The sequence below is a fragment of the Gobio gobio genome (genome assembly GCF_949357685.1).
Source record: "Gobio gobio genome assembly, chromosome: 7".
Classification (NCBI taxonomy): Eukaryota; Metazoa; Chordata; class Actinopteri; order Cypriniformes; family Gobionidae; genus Gobio; species Gobio gobio.
In genome coordinates, this window is record NC_137103.1 from 3544648 (window position 1) to 3570151 (window position 25504).

General features: G+C 39.1%; 1 protein-coding gene across 1 annotated transcript; it reads left to right on the forward strand.

Annotated features, from left to right (window-relative positions):
• Nucleotides 1-2597: 2597 nt before the first annotated feature.
• Nucleotides 2598-18805, forward strand: LOC307129435 (tripartite motif-containing protein 16-like). Its single transcript, XM_079821841.1, has 6 exons — nt 2598-3243; nt 11185-11280; nt 11367-11600; nt 15146-15314; nt 15468-15503; nt 15721-18805. Exons 1-6 carry the CDS (start codon nt 2674-2676, stop codon nt 16317-16319), a joined length of 1704 nt encoding a protein of 567 aa, XP_079677967.1. The 5' UTR covers nt 2598-2673; the 3' UTR covers nt 16320-18805.
• The last annotated feature ends 6699 nt before the right edge of the window (nt 18806-25504 follow it).

Genomic DNA, 25504 nt, shown 5'->3' on the forward strand with positions numbered 1-25504 from the left:
ATTTCCATTGATTCAATTCTTCCAGTTTTGACGTCTTTGTAAAACAGCATACACCAACAATAATGCCTTCTGTTTATTCTTCTTATTCTTTTTATTACTATTAGGCCTAATTGGGGCTACGTCTTAACCTCAATGGTTAGATAGGCTATAGTTAATTTGTCTTATTCAGTTTTACATGACCAGTTTTTTTTTTATTATTAGGCTATTATTTTATTACAGCTCCATCAACTAATGCACAAACCGTTATAGAAGTAGGCCAAATTAGAAGGATGGGCCTATCTTCATTTTGAGCAAATGCAATATACGTCTGCCTGTTTTGTCGTCATGTAGGCCTAGCACTGATCCAAATTTCTCATTCAACCTAATCAGTAATGCTGTTTTCCAGGTGCAGTGCGCAAATGCGCACTGACAGCTACAGCAACAGAAGCTGAAATATGGAGGCATGCAATAAGGTGGTTTGCCCTTTCGGCGGACAGGAGAGGAGGGCGCCAGGAGAGACTGGCCCGTCAGCAGCAGGAGCAGCAACAGCAACCGCTGCCACAGCACCCACCTAGTGATTTTGTTTAAGTGCATGTTTTTTTTTTCACGTTGTGTTAATAGCATGTGCGGTTTTTTTATCCATTAATTCTGTGTTTGTTGTTGACTGTGTTCTGTGTTAATTGTTGACAATGTTCATGACTTTGTTGTTCGGTTTTTATAATTAAATCTATGAATTTGTGGTCATTAATTTTGTGTTTGTTAACTTTGTTCACGTTGTTTTAGTATGCATTTTAATCATTAAAACGATTTATTTCAGCTATAGCCTATAGGCCTATACGCATTGCTCCAACTGAAACTAGCCTTTATCAAGTCAAGTCAAGCTTTTTATTTATAGCCAAGGCTGAAAACAATTTTCTGGACATTCCACAGACTGTGAAAAATGTAGGCCTATGCCTAGGTAGGTTACTATGATACCCTAACTGACAAAAATGCCGAAAATAAGGCAAACGAACAATCCAGTGGTGATTTAAGCGGAATCGTAACACATCCGGCACAGCTCAGGCAGGCGGAATCGTTTCACGCACTCGTTACGCATCTGTAACGGGATGATCAGGCGGTGCTGGATCGGCGCTGGCACATATCCGCAACAACCCCTAAAAACAGACCAGAAACGGCTTCGGCCCGATGTGCGTTTGGACTCAGGAACGAGTCCGTGAGGCGGATGCGGGCCAGACCCGGCTCTATCGTTTTGCGGTTGCGGCCCTGTTCCGTTACAGTGTCCAGTGGCTATCTGGGATGAGACTTAATCCTCATTATACTATAATCGTTATTCTTTTGTTTGTTATAGCCATTATTAAAAGCCATTACAGCCTTTATGCTGGTAAGAATGGCCCATATAACAGCACTTTACAGTAATCCACATATTATCTGAAGTCTTTCAAAGCTCCTGGTCCAACAGGTGCATTAGAGCTAGGGTTAGCATCAAACTACATAACAAAAATTACACTTTCACTCAAAATGTCACTTTAGACCACCATTGAGTGTTTGTATTAGCTTCCTGTTGCGATATAATGGGGATTTCATTCATATGGTGATGTTAAAACGTTATATTTAGCATTTTATATAGCTCATCGCTACACCTGCTAGCAGTTATAATGTAAACATCCATTATTGAAATAAAATAGCCAAAATCACATGAAAAATCACACAAAAACCTTATGCCATAGTTGTCGTGTGTTTATTAGCTTCTTCGTTCATGTGTAGAAATGTAGAATTGGTTCGTTCTTCACAGAGAGGAAGTAAACAGACAGAAGAGCATCACGCAGAGAGGGCAGTATTGAGCACCTAAGATGATTGACAGCTCCAGATATCGAATGAGCGCGTGATTACTCATATCTGACGCAAATCAGGAAGAGGAGAGACAGAGAGAACTGTGTACCTGTTTCAGCTGAATGGAGATCGGATAATTCAGTGAGAAATGAATAGAAATGGTATTCTGTATGACAAAATATTTTGCAAACGTGATAAATCAATATTTCTCCAAATATGTGCTCTTTTTAACTGAGAGCTGAACTAAAATCTGTTATTTGCGAGCTGTGTGAACTGAACTGCAGCAGACGAGAGAGAATTCATTTGCGTGTTATATTCCATTCAAAATATTGTTCATTACAGATCCATTATTATGTACTCCTGACATAAATTAAGAAATTAATGCAGCAAACACTGCAACCCAGTTTTTATCATAAACAGTGGTCAAATATTGAAGCTGGAGTCTTTAATCTGTCTAATGATACTGAGTTTGTCCAGATGAAGTAAGAGTGTGATGTTTTAACGAGCAGTGAATGTTGAACAACAGTAATCTGGGGCCGTCGCGATCTTTGACACTTAAGGGGTTAAAATATGCTTTCAGTTAAAACAGCTCAAACACGCATTTTAGTCTGAGACGAGACTCGTCTGTGAAACTGAGGGAAGGTGTTTTTATTCCACTATATTGACTATCAGCTAAACTCAGTGTTAGATCACGAGCTAGATTCACTCCAAACACAGCGTGCTGAGGACATCTGCTGGTTAAAGCTGTGGACACACTCACTCAAACACACAACCAGGAAGCAGAAATCACATGACTTCAGGGAAAGAGAAACTGAAGTGTAGTCGAGCTGGTGTGTGTTTGTGTCTCTGTGTTCATTCAGTAAAATGGCAGAAGCCAGATTTGCTCAGGATTTGATGTGTTCAGTGTGTCTGGATCTCCTGAAGGATCCAGTGACCATCTTGTGTGGACACAGTTACTGTAAGAGCTGTATTACAGGCTTCTGGGATCAGGAGGATCAGATGAGAGTCTACAGCTGCCCTCAGTGCAGACAGACCTTCAGTCCAAGACCTGCTTTAGCTAAAAACACCATGATGGCTGAACTGGTGGAGAAACTGAAGAAGACTAAACTTCCTGCTGACTGTTATGCTGGAGCTGGAGATGTGCAGTGTGACGTCTGTACTGGAAGAAAATACAAAGCCGTCAAGTCCTGTCTGGTGTGTCTGGAGTCTTACTGTCAAACTCATTTTGACCGTCATGAGGACTATCACTCCCGTAAGCCACATAAAGTGACCGATGCCACTGGACGACTGCAGGAGATGATCTGCCAAACACATGATAAACTCCTGGAGGTTTTCTGCCGCACGGACCAGAAGTTTATATGTGTGCTGTGTTTGATGGACGAACATAAAAACCACGACACTGTATCAGCCGCAGCACAGAGGACAGAGAATCAGGTATGAAATCACACACTGATCAAATAATGCTGACACTATTTATACTGGCACCATATGATCAGGAAACATCATTCACACTGCAGACGTCAGCAGAAGTCAACAGGAGCTGGAAGTGGACTTTCACCGCTGAGCGTACAGATGTTAAGAGAAGACTTTGTTTGTGTCACTTTAAGCAGTAAAAGACTCATAAGATGTAGTTTGAGACGGTGCAGATCTGAAGGAAACAATGTCAAGATATGAGACTTGAGAAAGTTCAAGATATGAAACTATAGGATATATAATCTATTATAACTTAAGTGGATAAAATCATCTTCATTGTGTGATATAAATCATCGTCATCTATAAATAAAGTATAATTCAGTGTTGGGGAAGCTACTCTGAAACTGTAGTTTGACAAGCTACTTATAAATCAAAGAAGTTAAACTACAGTCAAGCTACCCTTCTGAAAAAGTAGTTAGATACACTAGAAGTTACTACCAAAATGTAGCTAGCTACATCGAAACTACTTTGAAATATATATATATATATATATATATATATATATTTTTTACAATTAAATTGCATATTTACAAATAACTGAATAACCGTTAATGAAGAATGTTTTAAGTTAAATGTGTGGGGTTTAAAACAACACAATTATGATAAGAGTAAAGTTTTATTTTGTAAACTATTCAAATATACAATACTCAAATGTAGTCTCAAACTGACTGTCAAAGTGCAAAATCGCTACAAATGTCATGTCACATCAATGCAAGAACAAAATATAAGAAACTTGGGTACACAGGAGTAGTGCACTTCATTCTGAAACCCATGCAACCTATTTATTAGATCAGAGCCTTTGCCGTGGGATAAGTGCACTAAACTATATCGCAATATTGTTTTCTGTTCAATTGACAGATGCTTTGCCAGTGCAATGATGCAAACACGACATCAGTGATCTTTCAGGTTCTTTATAAAACTGGTGGGATAGATTATATATATATATATATAATATATATATATATATATATATATATATAATGTACACATCCTTTACAGAAGCATCAGACGATCTCTTCTCTGTGAACTGTAAAGCCACAAGATGCGCGATGAAACAATAGATGGCGGTAAAGCACGATTTTAGTATGAGATCAAATAAGAAGAAAACGTCTCGGTTACGTATGTAACCGTAGTTCCCTGAATAGGGAACAAGATGCTGCGTCACCGCTGTGCGCACCTGCAAACTTGTCGCTTTTCGGCAACAATCGCCGTTTTCTTGGTCAATTGGGTCATTTATGTGAATCGCGTATAACCGGAGAGTTTTTGTTTCGGGGGTGGGTTCGGTGCACGCGTGTAACGTTACCGAACAGTTTCCGGGTGCAATCTTTAACAGTTCACAGTCGGCTTGTTTTAAGCACGGAACTCACTTCAGTCCGAGTTCCCACACGAACATATTAAGTATTCAGTCCATTTTATCACGAAATTCAAACGATAAATGCCGTTTTGACGCTCTATGTGGCGCGACTGGTCACTGATCACAGTTCAAGCGGCCGCGCGATGCGCACGCGATCATCTGTGAAGGCGATCGATCATCTCTTACTAAAGAATAAACATGAATGACCATCTGAAGGTATGCTGAGGATACATTACAACTTACTGTCATGTATATATGTGGTGTAATCGCTAAATCAATGTTTCAACTGCAGAAAGACCTCAATATAACTGCTTGTAAACTAAACAATGTCGTGTAACGTTAGCATCACATTTACCTCAGGCAGACATTCAGTGTCCACAGAATTTTATTCACTAGAGAAATCAACTCTTTCACTAAATATATGCTCTATATTAGCCGTTATATTCATTATATTCTACCTAGTGATGTCTTGATTATTTCATGCATGTTAAATAAACCTGTCATGAAAATGACAGACACTGTGTATAAATTATTATATTTCAACAACGAATTGGAGAAAAAAACTATTTTATAATTAGATTTAGAAGTTAATGCAAAAACTGCCTTAAGTGAAGTTTACATGTTTGCATACAATGTGTTATTTGAGTGTTGATTATTATACCTAAAAAATAAATAGCAACTGAATGTAGGCTAATAGTTTGGGCTCTGTTGTTAACCTTTAATATTAATGTGCAAGTAAGGGCTCCCTATATAATTTACAGAAATATATTCAATAAACTTTTAGATATAATTTAATTAATTCAAGAGCAGACACTTTTTTTCTTCTTCAGTAAACCAGTAAAATATAAAAAATAAATAAAAAGCAATTTTGTAAAACTGCTGTACCGAACCGTGATTTCAAAACCGAGGTACGTACCGAACCGTCAGTTTTGTGTACCGTTACTATTGTCAGTTTTTTATTTTTTGTCATGCGTCACAACACTTCCTTGAGTTCCAGGCGTATTGTAAATAGTTCCATGTTGTAAAGAAAATCATTTTTAAAATATTGAATGTGTCATTCTCTTTAAGTCACGCTCAGAAATGTGTCATTTGCATATTAAAATATAACCCGGTCTGGGAAATAAGAAAGCCTTAACCATGCCGGGCGCAAATTCCAAGCACGAGGGTGCCACAGACAAAGCTTGAATGTCTCCAATTCTTCTAAGAGACGAGATAGCGAGCAAAAATAATGCTTTTAAGGCGAGAAACTTCTCAGGGCCCTCTTCAATTGACTCAAATGGGGCCAAAGACAAGCACTGTAAAACAATAGCCAAGTCCCAAGCCAGCACCCTGGTGCGAACCGCTGGTCTAAGTCTCAAAGTGCCACGAAGGAAACGATTAATAAGCAGGTGTTGCCCCAAAGAAACACCACCCAAAGGAGTGTGGTAAGCTGCTAAGGCCGCCACATACACCTTTATTGTGGAGGGAGCTAACCTTGTGGAGAACCTCTCCTGCAGGAAATCCAGCACTGCACCCACCAGGCAGTTAACTGGGTCCCAGTGGTGGTCCCCACATCATGAAGTGAAAAGTTTCCACTTCAAGGCACAAAGTTTCCTTGTGGAGGGAGCTCTAGACTGTAGAATGGTCTCCACAACCTCAGTTGAGAGACCTGAACTCATGAGCTAGGCCCCCTCAGATTCCAACGCTCTGGACGAGAGTGCAGGATTGCTCCCCTCGCCTGAGAGAGTAGGTCCCTCCTAATCAGAATCTCCAAAGGAGAGCCGTCGAGGAGAGACAATATGTCTGAGAACCATACTCGGGCTGGCCAGAACGGGGCTACTAGCAAAAGACGGGCCCCGTCCTGACGCACTCTCTCTAGAACTTCCGGAAGCAGAGCAATCGGGGGAAATGCGTACAGAGGCAGCCTCAGCCACTCCTGTACCATAGCATCCAGTCCCAAGGGAGCTGGATGCGTTAGGGAGAACCAAAGACGACAGTGAGCGGTCTCTGATGATGCGAACAGATCGACATCCGCTCTGCTGAAGTTCTCCCACAGGAGCTCCACCACCTCGGTGTGGAGTCTCCATTCCCCGGGCCTCGGCCCCTGTCTTGGCAGGATGTCTGCTTCCACATTTAAATACCCCGGGATATAAACTGCCCTGATTGAGCGCATTTTCTCTTGGGCCAAAAGGAGGATCTGAAGAGCCAGCTTGTATAACGGGCACGATCTCAACCCCCCCTGATGGTTTATATAAGAGACCACCGATGTGTTGTCTGAGCAGACTAACACATGATGGCCCCTGAGTTCCGGCAGGAAGTGTCTCAGGGCCTGAAAAACCGCAATCATTTCCATAAAATGTATGTGCCAGGAGCAATGTTGGAACCCTTTCTATAGCCTCTTTTAGCAGATGAGTCTGTACTTCTTGAGACATAACTAGAGCCTGCTAGGGGCCCACCACTGTGGGCAGAACCCCGTTGAAACTGGGAGGACGACACCTGAATTGAATGGCATACCCCCACTTTATAATATGCAAGATTCTCCCACTCTACCAGAAAATCTACTAAGGGTACCAGCCTCTCGATGTACTCTGCACAGCAAGCGCAGCCCCCTGAAGCGGCGAACCGGCAGGGAACAACTGGCCCGACTGCGCTATGACCCTCCTCAGAGGGCACGAACCATCCTCGGATGATTCGTGAGGGCTCTCCACACCCCGCATTGCGGCGGGGTTAGCGGATCGACCCTGTGAGGGCACCGAAGGGAGACGGGCACCGTATGCTGAGGTTTAAACCGTCTGCCTTCAGAGGGGACCTTTCCGACGCAGCCTTCTATATAATGACGAAATAATGACGGTCCTCAGATCCGTCTTACCCTTCGAAGGCTGCGCTTTGCTTTTGAAGCGCTGGTGCCTGTTTCTTGAATTCCAGGAATTTTTCTTTGACGGTGGTTACGGCGTCACCAAACAGACCCTCTGGAGACAGTGGCGCATCTAACAGAAAACTCATCTTATCTTAACTTATCTTTCTCCTTAATATCAGTGAGGTTCAGCCACTCTCCGTGGCCAATAGGGCTGCCACAGAAACATTAATAAAAAACTGATATTACATGCGTTTAAAAAAATCTGACAAGATTAAGACACTCTGTCTGGTGCCTCTAGACAACCCAGGACAATTGTTTGCATAAAGTTTAAGGTAAAAATAACTGCCACTCATTTACTAGTATTAATACTATGCAATTAGATAAACTGTTCATTCATTACATCACTTTACCTCTGTGTTTATCCCCATTTTACATCTTCCCTGCATCAGAGGGCTTTGGTCTTTTTGATACTGTAGGGTAGGCTATGGCAGACTATAATGCTAATTTATAATGTGTCATGTGAATTCGGCCATCTGTCACAATCAGGTAACTTTTTGTCTACACCTGGTGCGAGCACCCTCAAACGAAAGCAATGCTTTCTGCATTGGATGTGGCGAGACGCGACGCACTGTAACAATATTTAACAATGTATATATTTTTTTCATTTGATTGGTTCAACCGCCAGCCGCCCGAATTTAATTAAAATATAATTTTTCGTTACGTTATTCGCTGATCCGCGGCTGTAACCGCCAACAGCGTATCTCTATGGGGCGGTTCAGCCATGGCATGCAAGCCTGCAGTTTATCCGGCCTGCCTGGCTTGCTTGAGGCACTGAATTGAAATGAATGCACGCGGTGCGTGCGCGAAGCATTTGGCTAGAAGGGGCGGGCATGTAAGCGGAGGGTTAAAATGAAGCGCTCTGATTGGCCTAAAGCTTTTCACTCCACTTACACGCTGTGGCTCAGCAGCAGAATCAACGTCATAGATTGCCCTGAAACCGGCAAAATGCGAGATGCAACTAAAAGCGTACATAGAGAGCAGCGAATCGTACAAGCGTACCAAAGGGTCAAAATGCGTGCCGAGTACGAAAAATGCGTACATGTTGGCAGGTCTGTAGCCCCCTCGAGAGCCGCCTGTCCATGCTGCACTCCCATGCATTAACACACATCTGATGTGTATCCCCACCCGTGATGAAGCGTGGGCAGGGATGAACACATTTAGTGAAAAGAGAGGTTTGTGGTTGTTCGCTCGCCATTTTAACTTAAATGTGTCTGCTTTGTCAGTATAATGTTTTTTGTGTATGAGGTGAAAATTCCTTGAAATACAGAGGGACAAAAACACCAGAACTGATGGACAACGATTTACACAGAGTGCTCTGAAGGCACAGAAGCCAGTTTCTGTTTGTGTTCACGGGCTCCTTATAGTTTCCGGGTCTATGACGTCACCCGCCTATGACATTCGGTCTTGCTATTGGACTGGTTACACACGTGCGTCAGGACGCAATCACGCAGAGCCGTTCCCACAGCGGTGACGCAGCTCCAGTTCTCTTGAAAGGGAACACTGTGCTGCTTCAATGCATTGCAGGCTCGTCAAAACACAAAACCGCATGTAGCTTTTGGTCGCGCTGCACCGCTACTTGCTGGAAAAAGTAGTTAGCTACTGGAAAAGCTACATTGTTTTAAAAGTAACTGAGCTACTTGAAGGAAACAATGTCAAGATATGAGACTCGAGAAAGTTAAAGATATGAAACTATGGGATATAGTGATGCAACGAAATGAAAATTCTGGGCCGAAACCCGAAAATTTAGGATGCACTTGGCCGAAAACCAAAAACCGAAACTGAAGTCAAAAATGGTTTCTTTTAAAAAAGTATTGTAAAATATTATATATATATATATATATATATATATATATATATATATATATATATAGCTTGAATTTAAAGGGTAACTTCAGTGATTTAGCATTAAGCTTTGTATTTAAATTGGGTCATTTATGCGGTAGAAATGTGAAATTATTTTTGAATTTGGTGCCTTCTAGACTGAAAAGACTGAAAAGAGTCTCATGTGGATGAAAGACAACAACTCCCAGAATGCACTTGCTTCGCTGCCCTACGAGGCCACTCCGTACACCGTCGCTTTGATCTTCATAGTAATACAATCATTTCGTTCAGTTTGAGAATAAACACTACAATTAAAAACTGAACGTGTCTTTTCAATAAAGTGTGAGTGAGCCGAACGAGAGTCACGTCACAGACGCAGCAGTGTCAGATTTCATTCATCATGAAGAGCTGAGCAGAGCTGAGGTAACGTTTAGCGCCATTCTGGCATGTTTTCAGATCGCATATGGAAGCTAAACTATCACAGGAATTCATTGAAAAGTTGAAACACTCACTTTGCTCTGCATCGCTCTGGTTATGATTGTCCGTGTGGCCGTCTGTGTCTTACATTCTGTGAGTGAGATCTCTCCCCTATGGGCGGGTTGATAACATGCGGAACAGCTCCATCTAGTGGCTGTAGTTTTTAGCCTCTGGCCAAAAAATCCTCCGATGACGCAAAATGACATTTGCGTCATCGGAGGAATTTTTCGAGAAATAAAATGCAGAATTCGCTCGTCTCAGGGGGATATGAGGGGGGAAAGTACCATAATTTGAATATACTACCGGGTTTCTACTGATACAAAGCTTAATGCTAAATCACTGAAGTGACTCTTTAATGGATCTGAAATGAAAAAAACACAAACCAATAAAATGTATTAAGTTACATAACAAAACCTAAAATATTTTTATTTTTTACAATAAATATAAATAATAAAACTAAATAATATTATTCTTCAAGTTTTATGTTCCATCAAATAAAAGTTTTTTAACAGTTGTGCAAAAAAAGATCCACAATTATTTGAATAACTGCACAGAAAATCACAGAATGGTTCTCATTAAGAACATGAGATGCTGCACTGAATAGTCTGTCTGTCACTGTTTGTGCTGGTGCTTGGGGCAGATAAATAACCTGCGTGCAATCCGCGCAAGCAATGGAAAGCGGCCTTCGTTCGCGCGCCAGTAGTCAAGGGGATTGTCGCTTCTGGCAATGGGTAGTTCAGCTGGATACTATATACGATCTATTTGTTCTCATACCGCTGACATGCTTCATCTTTGATAGGCAGACGCGTTGCGTGATAACAGCTCGACCGTGAGTGAAACTTAATAGCACAGCGGCGAGCGTGTCGAGTATAAACGCCTCGTCCGTTTGGGGAGGAGCCAGGCGAAAGTATAAACAAGCGCTTGTGCACAGATGGGAGGGGCGGTGGGAATGGGAATGCCATTCATTTTCGGTTTACGTTTTCGGCTGTTTTTTTTATTTCGGCCCGAAACCGATAATGCCATGAACATTTTCGACGGCCGAAATTTCGGTGCACCCCTAATGGGATATATAATCTATTATAACTTAAGTGGATAAAATCATCTTCATTGTGTTATAAATCATCATAATCTTAATAGTTATAACCACACATAGGTAAGTATTATTACTGTTGTTCTGATTATAATTGAGATGACACAACACATCATAAGGTTGTTTATAAGGCATTATGCATGTGTTATAATGCACTAAGAATATCCTTATAATGGATTATAAACACAGGCCAAACAAAAGCTCCCATGATGCTCTAGTGTGCGCAGTATAAAGTGGCGTCTCTGTCATTGGTTTGTGCTGCAGAAGCGGCTGAAGGAGACGCAGAGGTCGTTCCAGCAGAGAATCCAGCAGAGAGAGAAAGATCTTCAGCAGCTGAGAGAGGCTGTGGAGGCTCATAAGGTGAGTCTGGAGAAGAAGAGAAGTTTGAGAAGTGTCAGTCAGGACTCACTGAAGCCACTGTGTGATTGTGATGTGTGTCCTAACAGCGCTCTGCACAGACAGCAGTGGAGGACAGTGAGAGGATCTTCACTGAGCTCATCCGCTCCATTGAGAGAAGCCGCTCTGAGGCCACACAGCGGATCAGAGATCAGGAAAAGACTGCAGTGAGTCGAGCTGAAGGACGACTGGAGCGACTGGAGCAGGAGATCAATGATCTGAGGAGGAGAGACGCTGAGCTGGAGCAGCTTTCACACACACAGGATCACGTCCATTTCCTGCAGGTAACAGAGATCTAGAAGAACAAGAGACTCACAGAGAAACATTTCATGAGAGCAGAATGAGCCGTTGATCTGTGTGTTGGGTTATTATATAATCAGCAGTCAGACGCTCATCTGATCGTCTTCTTCTGAAAGAGACGCACTTACAGACGGTGCTTAATTTGAGCCGGATCCTGTTCCGAAAATGTCATATTTTGGATTCTGCGTTCATAAACAAGTGCATTACACAGTGACTGTGTGTGTGTGTGTGTGTGTGTGTGTGTGTGTGTGTGTGTGTGTGTGTGTGTGTGTGTGTGTGTGTGTGTGTGTGTGTGTGTGTGTGTGTGTGTGTGTGTGTGTGTGTGTGTGTGTGTGTGTGTGTGTGTGTGTGTGTGTGTGTGTGTGTGTGTGTGTGTGTGTGCTTTCAGGACAGCTCAACTTTCATTGTAATGAATTGAAAGTGTGTGCGTAACATGAAAGAGAGAGAGCGAGCGCGGGTTAATGCCGATATATTTGAAGGTTATGTTTTGCTATTGGCCCTCAGCATATACTGTATATATTGATCAGCTTTCTTAAGTTCAAGATCACTCTCATTGGTTGGTGCTTCATTGATTATTCTGGCTGAGTTTTTTAATTATTTTCGAGTGTATATTATTTCCTTGGTGACGCATCATAAAGCCACACTATGACATATATATGTAGACTATCACAGTTATTTCGTTTATCTTTTTATTCAAAATCGTCTATATAACTATATCATGAATGATATGATATATTCATATTTTCAAATATGTGGAAGTGTAGGTGTTTAAACACATTTATAATGATAATATTAGTTGATATAACACACAAGTTTCCACCGCAATTCAGAGGATCTGCCAGATTTACATCTCATGAATTCATCAGTTTTTCCTGAAATAGGCTCATAAAAGAGTGAACTGGGTGAAGAATAGAGTGAACTTTAACCCTCTACACACACTTTGGCAATAGAATCGCCATTGGATCAATAATCACCCAAAATAAATATGTGTGAGTTTACTCGCCAGACTGATATACTGTTTTCTTTACATTAGTGCTGTCAAATCAATGAATCGCAATTAACCGCATCCAAGATAAAAGTTTGTGTTTACATAATATATGTGTGTGTGTGTGTGTACTGTGTATAATTATTATCTATATATAAATACACACACATGCATTAATATATTTTAAAAAGTGTTTTATATTTATATATTAAATATTTATATATTTTATAAATATATATACACAGTATATACATGCAAATATTTCTTAAATATAAACATTAATGTGAGTGTGTATTTATATATACATAATAATTATACACAATACACACATAGAGCCCTTACACACACACACACACACACACACACACACACACACACACACACACACACACACACACACACACACACAGGTATGAATGCATATTTGTCATTTTAACTGAACTCAGGACTGGTGGTGGTGCTTAAGATATTGTTGGTCATTCAGTGTTTCTGTAAAGAAAATGATAATAATGATAGATCATATTAATTATTAATAAGATAATACTACTACTACTATTTCTACTATTAATAACAATATACAACGCACTAAAGATGAATAAAGATGAACGTGAATATTAATCAGTCAGTATTGCTCAAACTGATTTGCTGAAATCAAAACAGTGAAGGAAATAGATGAGCGCCAGCCAATGAGATTGCTGTTTGCGGATTAGTCCCGCCCATTATCGGAGAAATCTTCTGCTTGTGTGTGTGTGTGTGTGTGTGTGTGTGTGTGCGTGCGTGTGTGTGTGTGTGTGTGTGTGTGTGTGTGAGAGAGAAACACAGTGCTCTCAGCAAAGCGACGGCGAGTTGTGTCTTCACACTAGAGTTTACGGTGCGTCAGATACAGGCACTCGACAAGCCCGACTCTGAGGATATTCACAGTCGAGGAATCCACTCCCCATCACTGACTGAAATAGACAGATCACTTAACGGAGAGAGAAACTGTTTCTCTGTGTGCTGAGCGAGTCAAAATATATCTAAACTTATTCTTAGCCTCTCACACACACACACTGGCGAGTACGATCTAAGCATTTATTAGCCAATGGCCAATGATAGATATTATTTAGTCGCCCAGAGTGGAGATTTACTCGCATTGTAGAGGGTTGTTATTGTTTCATACACAATGTGTAGAATATCTGATATGAATAAAAACTTTGACAAATTATTATTGAAATGATTATTATTGTAACTTCCATAGACTTTAGTTTATGGACTTTGAATTTAACAAATTATAGGCTAATTGTATTTTTTATATAGTCCTCCATTTAAATGTCTGAAAGCTAAAATAAACATTATGGGGTAGAAAACACTGAATAGTTGTGATATGATATGAAAAGCACTGAGGCGTCTGATTGACATTGACGTCACAGTCACGCTCTCAAACATGTCGTTGGCATGGACGTTTTTAACTGTGAGCGAAGAAGACACTAATTATGCCATTTGTAAAACTTGTAAGGTTAAAATAAACCGTGGGGAACCACCAGGAAAGCGCACAACATGATTCCCCACTGATGTGCATTCATTATTTTTCTCACACATATTGTTTGCAGGAACAACATTAGCGTTCGGTGGTTTAGTGTAGTTAGTTAGCAATGAAAGTTTCACAGGATCCAGATCTGAACTCATTTATAGTAAATTGATTGTCTGGTTTCCTTTCTATTGAGATTCTAGTTGAGCGTTTCTCTCTCCTCATCACTCGCTGCCCGATCACTAATAAAAAACCTCGCTCTGTTTTCACTCTGTGCTTTAAAATAATGACAATCTCTAGACACGCGACGCATTCAAACAACAATAAATGGACAATGCTTAGAATAAAATGAGAAATGTTATAATATTTCCTTTAATAATACAACAGTATTGCTCCTTCACTTTCAATAATGCAAAAGTAGCCGATTATTATTCAATAAAACTTAAAGTGCTTAAATTAACTTAAGTTAACATTAAAGTCTCTTACATGTATATTACTCTGTTCCTATACTACTTTGAGTTATTATGACTCTTGGGTAACACAATTTCAAGTGTCTAGTTTAAAATAAGAGCAGATTTATAATATAGAATATATATAATATGAATATAGACCATAGGGTATAAGACATTTTTATTTGGGTATGTCGTTTTCAGAAAATTCTCAAAAATAGGGGCGCAGGTTAAGAGGTAAACAAAAACAAAATGATAACATATGAATGCCTTTTCATTACACAAATATGAATTTATCAAACTTTGCCCTATAATGACACTCCCAGTGTGAATGTCAACCTTGATCTGTCACATTTCTGTTATTGGCAGATGTTTGATTAGAAACGTCACATATAGTGTAAGTGTCAAACGCTAGCACTTGTAGCTCTAATGTGATATAATGAATATGAGAAGAATGAAGCTGATGCTGTGAAAGTGCTGGATTGAGGAGAGTCACTAAAGATCAACAAGAGCCGCTCAAATCTGACAGTAGTGCAGGTTATTGGCTGAAGTGTGGAGGTGATGAGCTTTGATTTCTGTTTTCTGTAGAGTTTCCAGTCTCTCTCAGCTCCTCCTGAATCTACAGACGTCAATGACAATCCCTTCAGTTCTCTCTCCTCTTTTGATGGCGTGAGAGAATATGTCCATCAGCTGAGACACAAACTGGAGGATTTCTGCAAAGAGGAGCTGAAGAAGAAGAAGAAGATCTCTGACAGAGGTAAAGTCCTGGAGATTCATCTGCTCTCAGAAATCATCCTCCATCATCTCATATCATGTAGAAGATCATATTAGAAATGTCTTAGGAACGGATGCAGGGATCATTTTCTCTTGACATGATAATCACACTCTTCATGTCTGTTGATTTCCACAGTCATTGTTCCCAGGACCAGGAACGACTTCCTACAATGTAAGTCACTGAGAAAACAAGCAGAAAAACTCACTGAGTGTGTTCATGTTCTTCCTGGAGAAGGAGAAAGAAAACATGACAGAAGAGTTTTAGAGTTGATCATGTGATCTCTGGTAAACTGTACTGAGACACTGCTGATATATTGAACATGAAGAGTTCAGCTCCATTAAAAGATCAGACAGATTCATCATCCCTGATTCTGTTTTATCTCCGTCAGATTCCCGTCCGCTGACTCTGGATATGAACACAGTGAATGAACGCCTCCGTCTGTCTGAGAGGAACAGAGAGATTACATTCACTGACACAGATCAGCCGTATCCTGATCATCCAGACAGATTTGATGTGTATCAGCAGGTGTTGTGTGGAGAGAGTGTGTGTAGAGAGAGTGTGTGTGGAGAGAGTGTGTGTGGAGAGAGTGTGTGTGGAGAGAGTGTGTGTGGAGAGAGTGTGTGTGGACGCTGTTACTGGGAGATTGAGTGGAGTGGTGATTATGGTGTGTGTATATCAGTGTCATATAAGAGCATCAGCAGGAAGGGACGGGGTAAAGAGTGTGGGTTTGGATCTAATGATCAGTCCTGGAGTTTGATCTGCTCTTCCTCCAGTTACTCATTCACACACAATAACATACAGACTAAACTCCCTGTAAAGCCCATCAGTGGTAGAATAGGAGTGTATGTGGATCACAGTGCAGGAACTCTGTCCTTCTACAGCGTCTCTGACACAATGAGCCTCATACACACAGTCCAGACCACATTCACACACACACTCTATCCTGGGTTTGGGGTTGGTTATGGATCATCAGTGAAACTGTGTTGATGAATCAGAATAAACTGATGAGAGATTCTACCCATAATGCTTTGAGCTCATGATAAGTCATAAACACTGAGATGTTCTAGAGTGTTTCTCTTCATGACATTAATACTATAGCTGAGCTTCTGTTAGAGCCGCTGTGGTTGAGTAAGAGATGAGCTTGAAGCTGATATAATATACTCACTAAACTCAATAACTATATTGTTCTGTCTAATTATCTCTTGTGTTTGTGTGTCTGTAGATGTGCGTGTGTGTGTGTGCATATGGATATATGAGAGAATGTGTGTCTATTTCTTTGCTCTTTTGTTCATGGAAAACTAAATAAAAAGTTATATATAGGGATAATACAATTCTGCAATAAAAACATTTAAATTGTGGTAAATTTCAAATGTTCAATATTCAATAAAAAACCTAATTCAGAAACATGTAAAATGCCACATAATATTCAATTTGGTTAAATTAATCTATAATTCAAACAGCATTGTCAAATTATACGCTCCACAGGTGTGTTTATTCCACTATATTGACTCTTGACTCTGAGTTAAATTCACTGTTAGATGAGATGATGGCACTAGATTGACTCAAACACAGCATGCTGAGGATCTGCTGGTTAAACAACAGAAAACTTGTTCAGTGACATGAACACACTTTGAGGCCGCAGCGTGAGATGAGAATAAACCGAGCGTTATCATTGGCTGGAGCTCCAAACGGCTGATTGACTCAGGAATGAAGCATGTGACTGGGTCACTATGCCAACACGTTCACGGCGTCGTTGCGCTCTCACACCAGTTAAATGAGTAAAAATTATTTATAACTTTGGAAAGTAATAAAAAAAAATGTTTACTTGTTGTTTTATGTCGTTCAATGCTTGAAGAGCTGCGGCATGCGTACCACAGATATGTTACAGAGACGAAAGAGGAGGATATTAAGAAGAACTACGTTTATTCGTTTTTACCAGATGAGATTTAAAGTAGGTTTTAGGGTAATGAAGCAACAATTATATAACGAGATTTATCTATCTATACTAGGGCTGTCAATAGATAAAAAAATGTAATCGTGATTAATCGCAACCTTATCGTGAAACTAAGCATTCGCCATTTATCTCATTAAACACATTCAGTTTGTCATCATTTGCTATATCCAAAGTAAACAATCAGATTGAAAGATTCCCACAAAACTGTGTTTTCTGCAGCTTCAGGGATAATTGGAGACTCCAAAAGGACAACAAATATAAGAGTGTTACGTCGTTTGTTCGTGTGGGAAGAAGGAGGCGGGAACCGGCGAACAATAAACAACAAGCTTTAATAAAATAAATGAACAAAGTGAAAGTAAAAGCGGCAGCCCCTCATGGATGACTGCCGCGCACATACATAAACAAAACATAAATAAAACACAACTTAAAATCCAGGCCTGGTCTTCTCTCGTCCTTATATGCCTCCGTGCTCCCTCATGAGAGGACTCGAGACCGGTGTGCCTCGCAGGTGATGTTCATTCTCAATCACGCACACCGATCTCGCTCGCTCCTCCCATGTCTCTCGCTCGTCCACCTCGCCACAAAGAGTCCATATAATTCTAGTATATAATACATTTATACACACCTAAGCACCCATGAAAACAAAAACATTACAGAATTCACAGTGTATAGTGTGTGTACAGAGCAACAACAACAAGATTGTTTTCATTTTAGACATTTTATGTGAAATGTACTTTAAATGTAGACGAGTCAGGCTGTGATAACGAACAGAACCACATGGAGACGGCAAAAAAACTCCTAAATCAACCGCTTTGACGGCATAAACCCACAATTACTAAACACACCAACGCCGCTCACTCCACTGCACACATGCTCAGTATATCAGCGGCTCTGCTCATCATCAGTTCTCTCTAACAGTAGCTGATGGAGGATCTGAATAACTCCGGGATGTTGGTTTATTTCGAGTCAGAGGGAGAGTCAGACACGTCACAAAGTGAATAGCTTTAGAAATGTGTGTATTAGTGCTTACACTGCATGAAAAGTGGGATTTTCGTCAGTATGTGACACTGTAGATTGCCGTGGAACTTCAGGTTTACGACTGTGCACGGCAATTTGCAGGCAACACCGAAAACTGCCGTAAATTGTCGGAAATTGACGTGGGCCTTAATTCTCCCCAAGTTGTAAGTCGCTTTGGATAAAAGCGTCTGCTAAATGCATAAATGTAAATTCTAGGGGAGGCTTTATCATGTAAATGAACATGCTGTGAGCTACACAAATGCAAATCAGAGTAGCAGCAGGGGGAGTTTTATCTAGGTTCTGAATTTTTTTAACTAAAACAAGTTTAAAGTTTAAGTTAAAATGTTAACTTAAATTTAAGTTAAATGTACTCGTTTTAGTTCACATTACTAAATTTTTAGGGCAACCAGTTTGCTCCAATTTTTTAAGTAGATTCAACTTGTCCGGGCTCACAGTGTAGATTAATTACTCTGTATGTCATTAGCAATAACCAATGTTATGTAAAAAAAATAAAAAAATACAGGACAGCAGTTCATGTCTTCAACCTTTAGAGAGGTTATGTGATGCAACAAGACAATGAACCAAAGCACACAAATAAATCAAGTAAAGCATACAGTTTACATACCAACATTAATTTTTCCACCCTGCACTGTGAATGATTTCTAGATGGCTATTAATCATAAATGTGAAAAGTACAAGTTTGTGTGTTAATAGTTAAGTCAGATTGTGTTTTTCTGTAATTGTCATTTAAATTGAGCTCACACCACATTTTATGAATTATCAATGCAGATTTTCAAGAGGTGGTTTCCTGGACAGGGTTTAAATTATGCCAAGAGTAGGCCTTAATCTAGTTAATCGTGAGTTAAAAAATTGTTGCCTGGAACAAAGATTAAGCACAGATTACTAACACCTGGACTATGAGTCCTGAACTAAAATAAACTGGATTCATTTACAGTTTTATCTAATTGCTTACACACAATTTCTGAAAATATGGCTCCATTTCTTGTAACTCTACACACAAAACATCAGACATCTCTTGCAAAAGCAACACTTTGTGCAAAACTATTTTAACTATTTCCAAAAATGTTGTTTTTGCATATATCTAACTACACACAAATATGCACAACTGAGGAATTTACAGTTGAACTGAAATCAACTGAACTGAATCAACACTGAAGTCACTGGAGCTGAATATTGACACTATATTGGCTTGTTAGAGCCGGTTTACAGCAGAATTTGTTTTGAACTTGTTACTGAAGCTGCTATGAAACAATATATTTTGTTGTATGCATATTCTTTCTTTCTCAAACTTTAGTTTTGATTTCTAAGTGATCAATTTATGTATGTGTTTTCACACATGATCATTGGCTCTTTGGGTCCTCAGTAAATGAATGTGGCATTTAAATGGCAAAAGTTATTCTTGTCTCTATAACTTATGGCTTCCTAGAGACACGTTTATGGGTAAATAAAATATTAATTAAAGCTGCGAGCAGCGATGACGGGCTCAAGCCGGTGGCACCGCCACGCCGGTGGCATCAGCTTAACTGTGCACTGCAGGCAATAGGCATTTAAAATGGTAAAACATAAAAGGACTATGTCAAATTCATCTGAATTCACCACATTAACTGCAGCAGTTGGTGCTGCTATGACCACAACAGCCACATCTATGAGATCAAATAAATTTAAATTAATTTCATGTCAGATGATGTCAAAGGTCAAATTGGAATGAGTTCACAATACCATTCAAATGCTGATGTTGTATTATTGTAACACTTCTCTTCATATGCATATCAGGGTGTCCGCGGGGTCTTGAAAAGTATTAAAAGTTGATAAATTCATTTTTGGAAAATCCCTTACAAAAATATCCAGCAGGAATCCTGAAGGACTGTGCAGGGACCATGCAGGAATCCTGCAAGACAGAATGAAAATCCTAAAGGACAGGGTAAATTCCTGCAGGAGTCATGTAGGATTGTCCACATACTGTCCTGTAGGATTGCATAATGTCCTGCAGGAATGTATGATTCCTGCAGGAATTTTTATTTACCTGTAGGAATCCTGTAGGTTTGTCCACTGACATGTCCTGCAGGACTGCACAACGTCCTACATTTTAAGAGCCCTAGCTGCAGTAAAATATATACTGATTGATTGATTGATTGATTGGTTGATTGATTGATTGATTGATTGATTGATTGATTGATTGATTGATTGATTGATTGATTGATTGATTGAATACACATACTTAATTGCCGCATTAAAATATTAATTCACACACTTAAGGATTTCCAACATTTATTGCATACCTTCAATAACTTACTAGCTATACATACTGTATAAGCAGTTATTGTAAAAGGAGCATAACAGTTAACTGTTTTGTAGAATTCTTCCCACATTCATTTCAAAACAATACCACATATAACATTTCTATTAATTTGTATCAACATTTAAGAAAACAGCATATTGCAAAATTAATAACTTACTTTACTGTACGTCGTACAATACAATCATGCCAATAATCTAGTGCACAGTGCAAACTTTCTCAAAAAATGCATTGAAGATTAAACTGTCCAATTAACAATGACAATTGATGCCCTCACAACTCAAAATAAATCAGCTGGCCTATAAACTTTGCTACATACTGAATAGACATTGTACTAATTTACGAATAAGTGTGGCCTCAAACATAGTTATACAGTAACCAAAAGTCTCTATTAAACACTTGCTAAAAATAAATGTATGTATATGACAGATATGTACAAATTACTGTACCATACAGTACATTACTATACATATAGTACATGACTATTCAGTCAACTTCCCATTTGTTAGGTTGAATGCAAAGTAAATTAAGTAGGCCTACTCCGTACACATTTTTCAAGTAAACACAAGTTGTTTTGATTTCAGTGCACTTAATTAATTTGACATCACTAGAAATACAGCTCTCCTTAACTATCCCTGAGACAGTAGTCCCTGTTTGTCTGTCTTTAACCATGCTAAATTTGGCAGTGCTAACTGGATCGATAAAGGTGTAGCCTGTGTCAAGCCCCACATCAACAAATGACCTCACCAGTGCCACCGCCCCGTTTTCTGTAAGAACTGCGTGGTTAATTCTTCTAGATAGTGTTGTGCTTGTTTTTGAGTGAAATCTGTTTCCATTAATTATAGCCCTTGCATAAAATGCACACTGATGAACATTAATGCCATGTTCGCTGAGAAGATATGCCTCTCTGGGTGTTGGTGATCTTACAACTGGTGAACCCAGGAAGATTACATTTGTTTTAATTGCGCAGTTTTTGGCAAGTTTGTACCCATGTAACATCCGCTCAACAAAGTCCTTGCTTAGTCGATTAATACTATTGCTGTAAACGCTTGTCAAAAGTCTTGGAACACTTTGAAAAAGAAGAAACGCATTGAGAATTTGCTCTGGAACTGCCTGTGTGCCATGGAAGAGCTTTTGCAAGTTGCCATTGTGACTTTCAAAAATAAAAGCACTCTGGCACCATAGTGGACCCCAGTTTCTCACAGATTGTGCAGCATGCTCTAAAATGTGCACATTGAAACTGACATGACATTTGCCATACAATTTCTCAAAACGGCTCACAAAAGTTTTCAGCAGATATTCAGCTGCATCGATGTCATGTGAAGAAATATTATCTTTTAACAGACAATAAGTTCCTTGTACAAGTAACAGTAAGTGTTCAAGGAACTGGCGTGGTAAAATGCCACTCAGGCATGGAAGACTATAAAACAAAAGAAAATTCCTGTATTCTGAGGCCTTCCAGAACTTACGAATCTTTATAGATCAGGGAGGTCTTGTAATATTAACTGGTGGCTTGATTTCAAGTAGCCGTTTGTCAATGGCCATGATTACTCTTCCAATATACCAGCTCTCTCCATGGTACTTTGTATCAAACCATAGTGTTGTCAATTGCCGACATACACCCAGTAAAATCCCATGCATGTAATCAAAAGAAAATCCTAGTATGATATTAAAAAATGTTAAAAGCATTAAAGGTGATGGCCCTTTGACTCCTCGAGCACATGTGCCTGTTTTAACTGCTGTTCTCACATCATCAAGATGCTGGTTGTGCGTGCGTGTGTTTGAATCTCCACTTTGTGAACTATATATCCTAGTGAAACCATTTCCCTTGGCAACAACTTCTCCCTTCTTATAACACCAGTTACATCCATGTTCCCCATTGAATTGTTTAATATTTTGGACAGAGCAGCGAGCAACTGAGTCGCACACACAGACAAGATTAAACACACGAACATTTTGTCCGCTGTGCATTACTGTTAGACCTTCCTTCTCTAGCTGAATGCACTCATCAACAAATGGTTGCATAAAAGAATTCATTTTGGGCTTAGAAGGACCAAACCACAAACCAGCCAGCAGCACATGCCTGCTTCTCATATCTGGGGGTAGTTCATTGATTATGATTTGGATTGGCCAAATGTGGAAAGGAGATTATTTAAAAATGGGGATACCATCAACATTCCAAGTAAGTGAAAGGTTCAACTGGTCTGGATCATTCAGGGGATCGACAGATTTATACATGGCACCGTCAAAAATATCTTGGACACTGTCTGGACTGCTTTTGCCCCTTGTCCATTTGTAATCCAACGCTGCTCTAAATACCGAATCTAACATCTTTTCTTCCAATTGTTTTCTGATTGATACTTTCAGAAAAATGTCACCTGATTTAATAAGTGAGTTCATATCCCCAGGTTCAGAACCACATGAAGCACAACAAGCTGGGATCTCATTACCAAAGTAATGATGACATTTGGGGCAGATGTACATCATTTCAAAAGAGTTGCAATCAAATGTTTTAAGAAATTTATATAGACTACTGGGTACTCCATTAGTTCCTTCTGGACAATGTAAATTAATTAGGTCTAATAAATCACTAAGGGCAGATTTTGTTGTGGTGTGCCTAAGAGCATAACATAAAATTGATAAAAGGGATTCTTCATGACTAATCTTAGCACTGGGGTAGATCTTCTCTTTTACTGGGTTTGGGTTCTCTCCACTGTAATCTTGTGCATCACCACCTGCTGCAGCATCCATCTACACGAATTGTGGAAAATAAAAGGATTTATTTTAAATGCTTAAATCAAAACAATAATTGGCATACAATGATATAGTATCATAAATACTTAAGAGTATGTGAGTTATAATGAACTAATGGCCCATTTGAAATCAATTCAAAATAAAATAACAAATCATTATTACTATGTATCTTACCAAAAGCAAATTTGGCACATTTTCTACATTGTTGCTCATTTCGCTGTCACATGTATTGTCCTAGATATGCAAAAGAGCAAAGATTAAGAAAATGACATGAAAGAAAAATCTTGTCACTGCTAACAAACTGCATAAGAATTGCAAATACTTATGGTGTGCAATCTTACTATGGGGTCTTGTGGTGGAGTCATAGGACAGTTTTGTAGTTCATAGTCCTCACTGCCAGATTCTTCATCCTAAACACACAGACGGACAGATGTGTCTAATTTGTATTCTGTACAAGCAGAAATAAATAGCTCCCAAAGTCCCAATGTATCTTAATTCCTCAATATTAATCCAGATAATAGTGTTCAACATGTAGTTTTCTTACCATGGAATGATCTGTGGCTGGGTCATTTGTGCTGTGCTGGTCCCAGTTCTCCGCTGCACTCTCCAATTCATCATCCTTACAATCATATAACCATGAACAACTATAGTCAAAAGATATCCCATATGGTAAAACATGAGAATATTTAACTAGCAGTGTCCTACCACGGTATGGTGTGGTGATGTGTTGAATCTGCATGGGTAATTTTTCTCCTCTTCAGTGTCAGATCTGTCATCCATCTGTTAGCAATCAGAACCATAAACAACAATAATACAAAGATAGCCCAGGTTATGTTTAAACATGAGGGACAGTTACATTAGTGTCCTACCACGGTATGATGTGGTGGGTTAAAGTTGCATGGGTAACTAATCTCCACTTCAGAATTGTCATCCTTATTCAGAACAATAAAAAGTAAATGCACAGATGAATCTTTTGCTCATATATATATATATATATATATATATATATATATATATATATATATATATATATATATATAAAATAAAATAAATGTGTTACTGTAGTGACACTAACAGGATGAATGTAATGTAGCATCATATAATGGTATGTCATATGTGCATGACTTTTACTTACTTGACACTCTGGGTGTTGCAGCCATGTTTTGTAGGTTTTTTTCCTAAAATCTTAAAGCAAAACAGACAGCGTCAAATAGAGGTTAATGCCTTTAACTTATATAAAAGAACAACCTTTTCATTTTAACATACCTTTAACATGACCACTCCATCTTCTCTTAGTAGCGGTTGGAACTGATGTATGTTTTTGTAGGTACAACTTGTACTCCATTGTCACTGACTGCAAGTAACAAATAACAGCTTTTATGTAGCTTCTTTCACAAATGAAATGATATACAATTCTGTTTAACAATGGAATTCTTATTCATCAAATTATTAAATATGTTAAAAGTGTTTACTTTCCAGTTGATGGCAGTAAATAGTCCAGTAAACAAAACAAACAAAAATGTTTTCATGTTATCATATGGAACTGAGAAATAGATTTTTTTTCTCATTTCTTTAAAATTTTACATCATAGACATTTACACAAAAAAATAAAAATAAAAAAATAAAAATAATATATATATATATAACAAATTGAGGTAAATACATTTACAAAAAATAAAAAACCCCAAAACTACAACTGTCGAGTAAAAAATAAATAAATTAAGTGACATTAGGCCTTACTTAAAAAAAAAAATCGCATTGTAACGTTGCTGTCTCTAGAATCAGCAACGCATAGGGGTTTAAACAAGTTACCTATAATGATCCATAACATGACTAATGTCATAAATAACGTTTTTTGGCTAGGTTGCTGAAATATAGATTATTATTAGAGCAGTTATGAAAAGGATACTTACAGGGAAACGGGTCCGTTCCGTTGCTTTGTAGCAGCGCTGGGATAAGTGTCCGTTATTTTGTCGCACGCGCTGTCTAGACGTGCACGCGCTGAAACCGTTGACCGTCGATCGAGCGCTGAAGTAGGTGAGTGAATGTTTTTCCCTCATTTAAAATGTAGAAAACTGTTTAAATGTTATATTATATCATATGTATATGTTGTATATTGTAATAGTGAGC